At 41.5% G+C, this 12,978-nt stretch overlaps 1 protein-coding gene across 12 annotated transcripts in view; it reads right to left on the bottom strand.

Annotated features, from left to right (window-relative positions):
• SFI1 (SFI1 centrin binding protein) overlaps positions 1-12,978 on the bottom strand; it is an 83,143-nt gene that overhangs the window by 56,852 nt on the left and 13,313 nt on the right. For all 12 annotated transcript variants that reach the window (XR_009697355.1, XM_061169614.1, XM_061169613.1 and 9 more), the window contains exons 3-4: positions 5,791-5,964; positions 4,461-4,532 (exon numbers count right to left, since the gene is read on the bottom strand). Coding sequence is in view for 11 of the 12 variants with exons in the window: in XM_061169614.1 (XP_061025597.1) it covers positions 4,461-4,532; positions 5,791-5,964 (246 nt within the window). In the remaining variant the exon portion in view is untranslated. The remainder of the gene's footprint in view (positions 1-4,460; positions 4,533-5,790; positions 5,965-12,978) is intronic.

Raw genomic sequence — 12,978 nt, 5'->3', positions numbered from 1 at the left:
CTGGAGTCATTCAGGGGAGACATGATGGCCTGGACCAGGGTGGTAGCAACTGGAGGTACTGAAAAGAGCTTGGAGTCTGAATCTATTTTGAAGGTTGAATCAACGTAATTTTGGCATTTGGCATTGCAATCGGGGAGTGAGGGAATAAGATACCAAGGATGACTCCTAGGTTTCTGACCCGAGTCCCTGGAAGGATGGGAGCTTCCTTTACTGGAGAGAAGAACACTCAGCAGGGAGGTCTGTGGGGAAGGTCTAGACTTTGGTTACGAACATACTGAGTTGTGACGTCTATTGGGCGCAGAGTGGAGTGTCACGTGTGTAGCAGTCCAGGAAGAGGTCTGGGCTGGGAGTGTACCTTTGGGAATCATGGGATGAGGTTGCCACGGTTGGGAGGTAGACAGAGAGGCAGTGTAAGGACTGGGGGTGGGATACTTAGATGAGGAGGAACCAACAAAAGAGAGTTAGAGGGAACAAAGAGGTGGAAGGGAAACAGAGAGGATGGTAACCTTGACGCTGGGAGAAGAAAGGGCTCCTTGAAAAAGGGAATGATGAGTTGTCTAATGCTTCTTGGTAAGTCAAGTGAGAGGAAATTTAAGAATTCACCATTGATTTTAGCAAATGTAGTGACCTTACAAAAGCAAAAGCAATTTTGGTGGCATGATGGAATCAAAAGCCTCGTAGGATGGACTTGAGACTACAAAAAGAGGTGCTGGAGAGGTTGGGGATGGCAGGAAATGTAGAGGGAAGCAAAGAGATGGAGAGCTAGCTGCAGGAGGAAGTAGCATCAAAGAGTTTTTTTTTTTTCAGGATAGGAAAATAATAGCATTATATGCTGGTACAAATGATCCAGTAAAGAGGGAAAAATTGATACAGAAGAGACAGAAAAAAAACTGCTAGTGTGATGGCCTGGAGTAGGCACAAGGGGAATGCAACACAAAAGGATTTTGCCACAGATGAATACATGGCCAGTTCATTTGTCTAACAGTTGGGAAAGCAGGTCATATGGCGATAGATGCTGGCGGTCAGTAGACTGAGTGATGGTCTCTTCTGTTACTTCTATTTTCTCAAGAAAATAGGAAGCAAAGCCTTAACTAAGAATGACGAAAAATACTGATAAATTAAGCACTATAAATGGACGTGACTGTTTTATCTACTTCCCAAATTAACCAAGTAATTTTGTTCAGATCCTCTCTTCAGAAAAAGAGGTGACTACTTCCTATTTAAGACTGCCTTACATATGGACACATACTGTATGTATTATTTTTGCCCTACTAATTCAGTGGTCATTTTGGTTCCATTTATTAATGATAAAACAACTCCAGTTTATAGAAGTTAAAACATTCTCCAAGCACATAAAGGTATTATTCTGAAGTTTCTGGTATGATATCATTCCCCTCTAACATTCCTAAAAGTGAGAAATAAATAATTCAATATGGAAAAAGACCAAAAAAAAAAGCAAAGATCAATATGCCCAACTTTACCCAAAGTAACAAATAACCCACTTGATTTAAAAAGAGATTACAAGTTGAAACTGACCACCCCATCACAAATTTCAAAGTCAATGAAAACATAGTATCAGAATTATAATTCTGGTAGATGCTTAGAGAAAAAATATTCTCACTCTCTCATTTTACAATTTGAGAAACTGAGGCCTAGAGCCGTAACTTAACCCCAGATCAAACCATTATCTAGGGTCTAGGTAAGAACCAAAATTCAGGTCTCCTAAAATCCAGTCCAGTATTCTTTCCTGCCACCATTCAAGAGCAAAGAAAGGAAAAAGAGTACAATGTGAATGCTCTAACACAGTGAGGCAGACATCAGTCGCAGATACCCGACACCCACTGCCAAGCCTCTGCTTCCTCACCAGCATCCACTAGGAAGGCTGGAAAGGTTTCTCTCCCAGCCTCTTCAGAAGCTAAAGATGGCCAGTGACATAGCTCTGGCCAATGAGGCAGAAGCGGCTGAGGGTTTCTAGGAAAGTTTTGCCTTCCTGATAGAGACAGGTCCAGCTGACACCACCCTTCCTCCCCCTTCCTGTGTAAAGCTAGAACAGTCATCTTGCAACTATACAGTGTCATCTCTAAGGACAAAGGGCCAGTACACTAAGGATGGTAAACTGGAAAGGATCTAAAAGCCTGAGTCTCTGATGACATCACTAAACACCTGAACCAATACCAACCTCCAAACTGTGAGAAAAAGCAAATCCCAATTTAAGCCATCGTCAGACTTTCTCCTACTTTGAGTCAAATGCATTTCTAACATAATCAACGTTTCCCGAGTACTTGGAATATAAATAGGTATTATTTGAAAAGAGGTTTCCAGTTAAATATGAGTCAAATATGAGTTTAACAAAATCAAGCAGGAAAAGGATTTGGGGAAGAGAGTGAAGGCGGCAACATAGCTTTTCAGTCTCTGAATCCTTACAAAACACATAGAGCAACCATGTAGTAAAACCAAAAACTCATGTATCTATTACAACAAAACTAGGTGACAAGGTATCCCTACAAACCCAAAATGCAAGCAGGTGAGGACAAATCACCCAGAGTCAAAAGACCGCCATGGTATTAACATTTGTACAGAAGAAAGAAGGAGCGATGAAGATGGTATCTGAGGAAGCTGAGAACAGGAGAACCTGAATCAGCCAATAAGTAGTCACTGGAAAGTGCAGAGGCCCAACTTGAGACCAGAAGCTGAAACTGAGAGGAGTTTTGTTCTCTCCAAAACCAGGGCTCATGTAAGAGCTGAAGCTGCTGGAGCAGTCTGGCCCCAACAGTCTCAAAACCGACCTGACCTCAAAAACAGACAGGGCTTCATACTAAGGAGGAACTGCTGGGAGCAGAATAGAAACTGAGCAGGAGAAGGACAAGGAGACAAGGAAAGAGAGGATCAGACCAAGCGTGGTAGGGGAACAAGCCAGGATACCCCATAGAGCAAGCCGCCACATCTGTGAAAGATGTGAAACCTGGATCACAGATGGAAACCTGGAGATACAGGAAGAAACAAAGAAGAACAAGAAGTGTAAACACATGAATAAATATAAATGAATATTGGCTGTGTAAAATGAGAGTAATAATGTTCTGCAGACTTTAAAATATAAACTGAATTAAGGGAATTCCCTGGAGGTCCAGTGGTTAAGATTCGGCACTTTCACTGCTGTGGCCTGGATTCGATCCCTGGTCAGGGAACTAAGATCCTGTAAGCTGCATGGCTCAGCCAAAAAAAAAATTTTTAATTTAATTTAAAAAAACAAAAATAAATAATTAAAATACATTACGATAAGGGCATATAAGTGGGGACAGCGACAGGAGAGTTAAAGTGTTCGAAGGACCCTGCCTTGTTTGGGAAGAGGGCAAAAAAACCAATTAACATTAGATCCCAGTAAGTTAAACAAACATATTATATTTGTTACGGCACTCAGTAAAAGAAGGATAGAAGAGTATATAATTTCTAAGCTAATAGGGAGGAAGATAAATAAAATACTCAATTGAGTAAAAAAAAAGAAAAACAAGAGTCTTCCGATAATGGCAAACTATGTTACTCCGATCAGTTCTCCCACTGAGAACAAGAAAAGACAAAAAAAAAAATTATTGAAGGCACGAAGAACTACCAAGGCAGTAAAGAAGGGCAGGGCCAAGGTCCAGGGAAAGAAGGAAAAGCAGAGGTAGACCATGCCTCATCCCTGCAGCTGCGATGGGCTGTGGCCACATTGGGAGCCTCACTGGTAAAGACACACGAAGAAGATGGGAATAGCAAGGCCCTCCACAAGGTATACCAAGAAAAAATTTCACAGAACACACACAGGCCAAATTTGCTTGAGAAACCTTGAATCAAGAGACCTTGATGTTCCAGATCAGGAAAGCCATACTATCAGAAAAATGAAACAGGAAAGGGTATAGTAAGGGGAGAGGTGAAGGGTGAGAACCCATAACATTTCAGTTTTTAAAAAACACTTACATTTTCAATGGCTGTCAGTTCTCTGAAACATCCCCTACACTGCCCCTTCTCTCCATCCCTCTGGCCTCCTGCACAATGTCCCTGACCCCGGTGGTTCCCCCTTGCGACCCACTTAGGGCGCTGCAGCTAAATCAATGTTAACCAAAACCCGCAGCAGCAGGTGGCAGCCTAGACAAAGTGAAGCTACCGGGCAGAGGGACTTTCACTTGACTCAGTTTCACTCCCCTTGCAAATGCCAACTTTTTCCCCAGGTTCTGCCCTAGACCAAGTCAATCTGCCAGTCTCGCCAGGGACCTGAAAGAGCTCATTTACTTCTCCTGGGCAAACATTCATTCAGTCAAACTAATATGTGTTAAGTTACCATTATATGATATACCTCCCGGAGGTTGGGGAGGAGCAGGGAAGGAATGCAACACATGCCATAGTAAAGGTTATATATGGGCTTAATACAAAACAAAATCCTAGAATGAACTCAGCAGAAGTTTGGTGTTCTGAACTAATACTACCTGGCTTTAGAGGGAAATACTCTTCCAAAAGTCATTCGAATCCACAAATACAAGAACTTTCTGGCCATGCATCTGAAAGAAGGAAAGAAATACATACACATTTTAAAACTCCATTTAGTTTATATCATCAATTTTCTGGAAAGGAGACAGAAACTTTAAGGTCCCAGGGAGTGGGATACTAGTGTGAGTCAAAAGGTGAATCATATATAGATAATCTTGCATCAAACAGAGCACAGGATGGGACAGATTTCTAAAGCTAACATCAAGTAGATTATTTTTAAAAAATACTTTCAATATAAAGTATTTTGTCGATAAAGATTTCAGAGATGAGAAAAAGGAAGTACATGCTAGTGCTTTTGTTCGTATTATTCTTCCTGCCTAAAACACCTGGCAAATGCCCACTTACCCACCAAGGCTCATCTTCAATGCTCACTCCTACATGAAGCCTTCCTGGACCTTCCCCAACCAAACAGAGCAAGTAGCTTGGTACTCTCAGACCCCTGCTCCAACCCCTAGTGTAACATTATGACACCAAATCCCAGGAAGCGGCTCGCAGGGTGCCTGTTGTTCCCTCTGCACTGTGAGCCCCTGAGAGCAGGGACCATGGCTCACAGTATCCCCAGCTAGCACAGTGCCTGCAACACACAGAAAAAGTTGGCTTGTCTTGGCCAGTTGATCTCCAGGTTCAGCTTGGAATGCTCTTCCTCCTGCCCTTTACCTGGCTTTTTCTTACATTATCCTTCAGGACTCGGCTAAACTCCACCTCCTCCAGGAAGTCACTGCTGGCTATGCTGGCATGGCTGTTCTTGCCAGGTGGCCTATGGCACATCCTCCCTTCTCACAGCACTTACCACACTTCGCTGTTGTGGCTTGTTTAACAGTCTGCCAAGCCTATCTGATTTTACGCTTTCATGAGGTCTTGGACCAGGAATGTCTTATTCACCTTGTACGCTCAGCATCTAGCGTAACACCTGGCTGGGTAGGCACCTGATAAACTTTTGTTGAATGAGTAAAAGGATACCTTTCAAAGACCTAATCAAGAGTAGCAGAAAATGATCATTTTCTTGGACTATGTTTAGACTTCTTCTGGAAGACTCTTTATAGCTTATATATTGTGGGGCACAACTGGAGACCATGAATGAAAACACTCAATGACAGATTTTACATCAGCAGATTCCTAAATATTCTGAACATTGTGCCATGAAGAACAGTCAGCAAGGTCTCCAATTAACTGAGATAAGAGAATAAGAACCACCCCCTCATTTTAAGCAACAAGGGAGAACAATGGAAAAGTCACTGAGGCAGGGGAGGGGACCCCTCGCAAACTCACCTGATGCGCAGTTCTCTTAGCCGGCCCCTTCGGGTCCAGGCATGTGAGGGATGATACTGTATAGGGTGCCTGGCCCTAGGTATCTCACTCCAGATCCCAGAAAAGGCAGAAGACTTCTTTTTGGATATTATCTTTGGAGAATAAGGTTTCTTAACTGCACCATCCCTTGAAGACCTTAAATTTGAGGAGTAAGGGATAAAGGACAGAATCAAATTATCTCTGCATGTGACGCAAATACTTTTTAACATACAAGTGAAATTAAACAGATAAGCTCACTGAGACGGAAAGATAATAACTCCGCTTCAAGGACAATAAGCAGCCCAATCTCTGACAGAAATACCCACCCTCTCTGGAGGTGGGTACTGCTGGCTCGGCTCTAAGCAGGAGCTATAGAGCTGGAGGGTACCTTGGAGTCATTAGTCCTAACACACTCTTTTTTAATGTGTCATTTAACGGGAATCATTTACAAATTGGAAACAGGTTCCTTTACGTAAAAAACTAGGAATGATTTTCAGATTATGTGACAACTATAACAATATGAAACTACACACTTTTACTAAACACTAAACTTATGACTTTTAATCCCATTCCAGAAACATTAAGAGATCATCTTATTGGTATGAACTCAAGATTTTTAAAAAATGTATGTCAGAGATCTGCCTGCAGGAAATACCTAGAGGCAACAACATCCCATCAGCAATAAGCAAATCGATAGCTCAAATACTGTTCCTAAAATACCACTGCCAACTAGTATTCCAAGTAACGGGCCCTAGGAAAGCAGTCTCTAAAAAAAATAAAATAAAACAAAACAAAACAAAATAAAATACCATTGCCAACTAAGAGGAAGCAGCAGTCCTTGGAAATATAGCTGACTTTCAGTTCTGAGACAAGGAAAATACAAGATGAGCCTGGAATATCTTAATGGGTCAAAAAGTAAAGAAATGATCAAAGAATGACAGGGGCGTGTCAAAAGGACACAGGAGCCAGCTTGAAAGGGCTCCCACTGGCCAAACCTGGAACAATTTCGGCAGTAATAGATTAAAACCCACCAAACAAAATACGAATCCACAAAATACTGATATAAGTAAATGAGTAAATAAATACACGAGGGAGAATGGAAAGCTCTACTTTGCAGTAGAATGCAATTAATAAACTTTTAAGAACCATCACAGTAGCAACTGATTCAGACAAGAATCATCAACGGATGTAAAAACAAGTGGGTGCTAGTTTGATGAGAAACAGGCTATTAATGTAGTTTCAAAATATCTCGCCACAAGATACTTATTCATTTCTTTACAGTGGAGAAACCTGGCAGACATCATCTTAACCAAGTGATAAAAGTGAACATCGGGCTTCCCTGGTGGCACAGTGGTTAAGAATCTGCCTGCCAGTGCAGGGGACATGGGTTAGAGCCCTGGTCCGGGAAGATCCCACATGCCGCTGAGCAACTAAGCTCGTGTGTCACAACTACTGAGTCTGCACTCTAGAGCCCGTGAGCCACAACTACTGAGCCCACGTGCCACAACTACTGAAGCCCGCGTGCCTAGAGCCCATGCTCCGCAACAAGAGAGGCCACCACAGTAAGAAGCCTGTGCACCGCAAAGAAGAGTAGCCCCGGGATTCCCTGGTGGCTCAGGGGTTAAGAATCCGCCTGCCAATGAAGGGGACACAGGTTCGAGCCCTGGTCCGGGAAGATCCCACATGCCGCGGAGCAACTAAGCCCGTGCGCCACAACTACTGAGCCTGCGAGCCACAACTACTGAAGCCCGTGTGCCTAAAGCCCATGCTTCGCAACAAGAGAAGCCACTGTAATGAGAAGCTGGCACACCACAATGAAGAGTAGGCCCCGCTCGCCGCAATTAGAGAAAGCCCTCACACAGCAATGAAGACCCAACACAGCCAAAAATAAATAAATTAATTAAAAAAAAAAAAAGAGTAGCCCCTGCTCGCCACAACTAGAGAAAGCCCACACACAGCAACGAAGACCCAACGCAGCCAAAAATAAATTAAAAAAAAAAAAGAGTTAACATCAATGGTAACAGGACCAAATCTCCTGGTACTGATGCACTGAGAACACAGCATCACTTCTGCAAAATTCCTGCCAAAAATGCACAACCTGAGTTCAATCATGAAGAAACACTGAACAAACCCAAACTGAGAAATATGCATAAAAGGTAAGTGATCTGAACTCTTCAAAAATGCTTAGGTCATGGAAGATAAGGAAATACTGAGAAATATTTCCAAATTAAAGGGGACTAAAAGTACAAAATGAACAAAAAGGGAAGTTTTTCTTACATTTTGTTGTTTTCTTTTTGCTATAAATAACATTTTTGGGACAACTGGCTTCAACTTACTCTCAAATGGTCCAGGGGAGGGGGGAAATATAGATATAGTTGATTCTCGTTATTTGCGGTAAGTTCTATAAAGTCCATAAACACTGAGTTAGTGAATATACCGAACCATTGTCCCTAAGGGAAAATACATGGTTAGGTTCCTGCCAGCCTTCAAAAACATTCTCATCAACTAATCAATACAGAACCTTGTTTTATGTGTACTTCTGTTTAAAGACACCTTATTTAATACATATAGTGAGTCATTAAATTGAACTCACGGCCAACAGCCCTATAACTCACGCCTGGACAAAGCTCACCTAACATACACTTTCTTCATAAGGTACATCACAGCATTCCTGCACTTAAGAACACTAGACAGAACTTCAGCACTACGCTTGGGGGCCACTTTAAACGGCAAAACTGTCAACAAAAAGCACAAAACTGTGAAAACGTGGCACTACACAGACTGGGAAAAGGACCTTTGCTTGAAGTATGAGCTGAAACAAAAAGGCAGAACACTGCCTTGTTTGACCTCAGCTGGGAGCATGTGCATCAGTGAGTAAAATGTTTTGCCCCTCTGCACATGTCCACAAATGAAATGAAAATGTTGAGAGACAGAGAGAGAGAGAGAGAGAGAGAGAGAAACAAACAGGCAGACAGACGAATGTGGTAAAATGTTAACAACAGGAGAATCTGGGAGAAGAAAGGTTCTTTGTCCTATTCTTGCAACTTTTCTCTAAATTTGAAATTATTTCAAAATAAAACAGTAACAAAAATTTTAAAAATAAGACTTTCATCCCACTCATTTTAAAATAAAAATGAAAGAGGCTCTAAAAAGTTAAGAGCCTATGAAACAGCAAATTGACGGAAGGTGTGCTGGGACAGTGCCCTCTTGAAGCCCTGTTACATAATGAAATAGGTAGTCAGACTGGGAAGCCCATGCCTAAAGTCATCCCTGCCCACTGCTCTCTCCTTTCATCAGACTCTGAGCTCCTCCTCACCAGCTACTGAATCAAGCAGCAGATGAACTGTTTACAGCTCTGGAAATTTAAAGACCATAAAGATAGCAACATTGGTGTAAGTCAGGTGGCCTCAGAAATCTAAGTTATTCTAACACCTAAAGGAAGAGATCACAAACTGAAACCACACATTTGTCTATGTACATATGTGCCTGTTTCCCATCGGAAGACCTCATGATGATAGGGACCATTTTTATCTGCTAATATATACTGAGCCCCTAATATATTGCCAGGCACTCATAGTAGGTAGGCATATAAAATTTGTTAAATTGGTCTTCCCTGGTGACAGTGGTTAAGAATCCGCCTGCCAATGCAGGGGACACGGGTTCGAGCCCTGGTCTGGGAAGATCTCACATGCCGCAGAGCAACTAAGCCCGTGCGCCACAACTACTGAGCCTGTGCTCTAGAGCCCGTGAGCCACAACTACTGAGCCCACGTGCCACAACTACTGAAGCCTGCATGCCTAGAGCCCGTGCTCCACAACAAGAGAAGCCACCACAATAAGAAGCCGGCGCACCGCAACAAAGAGTAGCCCCCACTTGCCGCAACTAGAGAAAGCCCGTGTGCAGCAATGAAGACCCAACACAGCCAAAAATAAAATAAAATAAAAATATATAAATATTAAAAAAAATTGTTAAATTATGGAACAGAGGAAAGGCAGAATGATGGAAAGAAATATGAAACAGAAGGCACTTCAAAAACAGTATCGGAATCCAAAAATCATGAAGAATGGGGGAGGAGAATAAAAACATAGGAATACAATTTTTTTTTTAATGTCAACGAGAGGACTATGATTAGCCAAGAAATACAGAAAAATGGAAGTGAGGAGAAAGACAGAATTTGAAAATGTTCATCCAAAAGTGACAAGGGGGAAAGACGATAACTCTAATTTGAGGGACTTCCCTTGGTGGTCCAGTGGGTAAGACTCCATGCTCCCAGTGCAGGGGGCCCAGGTTCGATCCCTGGTCAGGGAACTAGATCCTGCATGCATGCTTCAACTAAGAGTTCGCATGCCACAACTAAGATCCCACGTGCTGTGTCCCAGCACAGCCAAAATAAATAAATAAATAAATTTTAAAAACTCTAATTCGAAAAGACACATGTACCCCAATGTTCACAGCAGCACTATTTACAATAGCGAAGACATGGAAGCTACCTAAATGTCCATCGACAGATGGATAGACAAGATGTGTATATTCCATATACACAATGGAATATTACTCAGCCATAAAAAAGAATGAAATAATGCCATCTGCAGCAACATGGATGGAACTAGAGATTACCACACTAAGTGAAGTAAGTCAGACAAAGACAAATTTCATACGATACACATATGTGGAACCTAAAAAATGATACAAATGAACTTACAAAACAGAGACAGACTCACAGATATAGAAAACTTACAGTTACCAAAAGTGAAAGGGGGGGAGGGATAAATTAGGAGTTTGGGATTAACAGATACACACTACTATATATAAAATAAACAACAAGGACCTACTGTATAGCACAGGGAACTACATTCAATGTCTTGTAATAACCTACAATGGAAAAGAATCTGAAATAGATATATATATATATGACTGAATCACTTTGCTGTACACCTGAAACTAACACAACATTGTAAACCAACTATACTTCAATTTTTGAAAAATTAAGAAAAATTAGAAAAACAAAAAAGTGCCAAGGGGAAGGCATGCACTGACCAATTCATTTAACTGTTTACTTGGCAGGTGTATCCTGTAATGTTTGTTTATTCACTCAGTATCAAGGACCTACTATACGCCCAGCAACATAGCAAGGCCAGGGGCTACAAAGACAAATATGTATTCAATGTGTTTCTCATGTCTTACAATGAGAAAACAAGACATTGATAGCTTACAGCAAACATAGGACACTGACACACACCCAATATCTATAAAAGACAGTTTCTCAAGAGCTTATGATGTATTGAGATGACAATGAGAATACCAATCATTAAATGCTAAGAAAAAGGTAAATTTAGGGTGTTATGGGAACATACACACTGGGTGGGAATAGGGTGGTCAGAAGAGGCTTCCTGGAGATATTAGAGTTGAGTTTGGAAATATGAGTAGAAATTAGCCGGGAGTAGGGAACTGGAAAGAGTTGGGTGAGAATACTCGGCACACGCAGTGTAGAAGGAAAGTTCACGGAGAGTCAAGGAACTCCAAGGAGTCCTATAGGACTCAAAACAGGGGATCTCAGATTGCTTTACAGCAGAATACCTAGGGAATTCATTCCCTTCTCAAGGCTCCCCAACCTAAAGCTGCAGAGTATTTGAGGAAACAGAGCTTCATTTTAAAGCCATGGTTAATTTGCTTCAGAAGATGAAGTAAGGCAGGCCTGACGAGTACCCTGTGGATCATTGGTAAACACTGTCAGGGTGTTGATTCAGCTTTCAAGGATGGATCCCTTTTCTGTGGGATCAGCAGGGGTAGGACCTCAGCAGCTATGCTGGGAGCTCCATGACCCTCCTCCAAGTCCCACTTGATTACAGCAGCAGGAGAATTTGACTCACGCTGGACGAACCAGATTAATTCTCCCAGGACTGAATTTTGAGCTGAGACAGTCTGAACAGGAGGTGGGGGGTGAAGCACAAAGATGGCACTGCTCAGGAGGAAGGGTCCAAACACTGAATAGGTCTCTCCAGCTACCTGGCTTCCACCTTGTCCAAGACCTAGTCGATTCTATAAAAAACTTCTGTATGTTAGTTAGGATCCTAGGTTTCAAGCAATAGGAACCCAACTCAAATTAGCTGCTGTTAGTATAACAACAGGAGTCCTTCAGCAAAATTGATAACTCTTTAGCTAAAACCAAGAAAAAAGAGAGAAAAGACACAGATCACCAAAAGTAGGAATGAAAGAAAGGACATTATCATTGACCCTTCATAAATTAAAAGAATTATAAAGGAATACTATGAACTTTATGCCAACAAATTAGACAACTTAGAGGAAATGAACACATTCCCAGAAAAACACAAATCACAAAAACTGACTAGAGAATAAATAGAAACTCTGAATAGATCTATAACAAGAAATTGAATTAGTAACTAAAAATTTTCCTAAAAACAAAAGTCCAGATCCTGATAGCTTCACTGATGAGTTCTATCAGACATTTAAAAAATAAATGATATCAGTACTCTATAAACTCTTCCAGAAAAAGTGGTCAGAACACTTCCAGAATCATTCTTTTAGGCCAGTATCACACCCTGATGCCAAAAGCAGACAAAGATATGACACACACACAAAATATAGACCAATATCCCTTGTGGCTATAAACACAGAAATGATCGAAAAATATTAGCAAACCAAATCCAACATACAAAAACCATATAACAAATACTATGACCAAGTTGGATTTATCCTAGGAATACAAAGCTAGTTTAACATCTGAAAATCGATTAATGTAATACACCTTACTAATAGAAAAAAGGACAAAAACCATATGATCATTTCAATAGATGCCAAATAAATATTTGACAAAACCCAACACCAGTCATGATAAAAAACTCTCAAGGGTCCCAAAAGAAAACAGATGACATACTAAACACAGGATACTTTGAGGATGGCATATTAACAAAGGTATGGGTGTAGACGAACCACTAGGGAAAGTGCAGGAACCTGAAGCTGGTGAAAGAGAAGGCAGTACCACCCCTAGGCCCAAAGGGATAAAAGAGAGAATAATCACTAGAATCCAGGAGAGTCATACAAAGTCTGCTACCTTATGAGGTACTGTGGGCTTCAGCAGAGGGACACAGCCAACCCAAGGCATCTTGCAAGGAGGGAGCCAAGGGGATAAATAGTCTGGCCTCACTCTCC

The sequence above is a fragment of the Eubalaena glacialis genome, chromosome 15 (assembly GCF_028564815.1).
Source record: "Eubalaena glacialis isolate mEubGla1 chromosome 15, mEubGla1.1.hap2.+ XY, whole genome shotgun sequence".
NCBI lineage: Eukaryota > Metazoa > Chordata > Mammalia > Artiodactyla > Balaenidae > Eubalaena > Eubalaena glacialis.
This window is presented reverse-complemented; position numbering and strand designations above follow the sequence as displayed.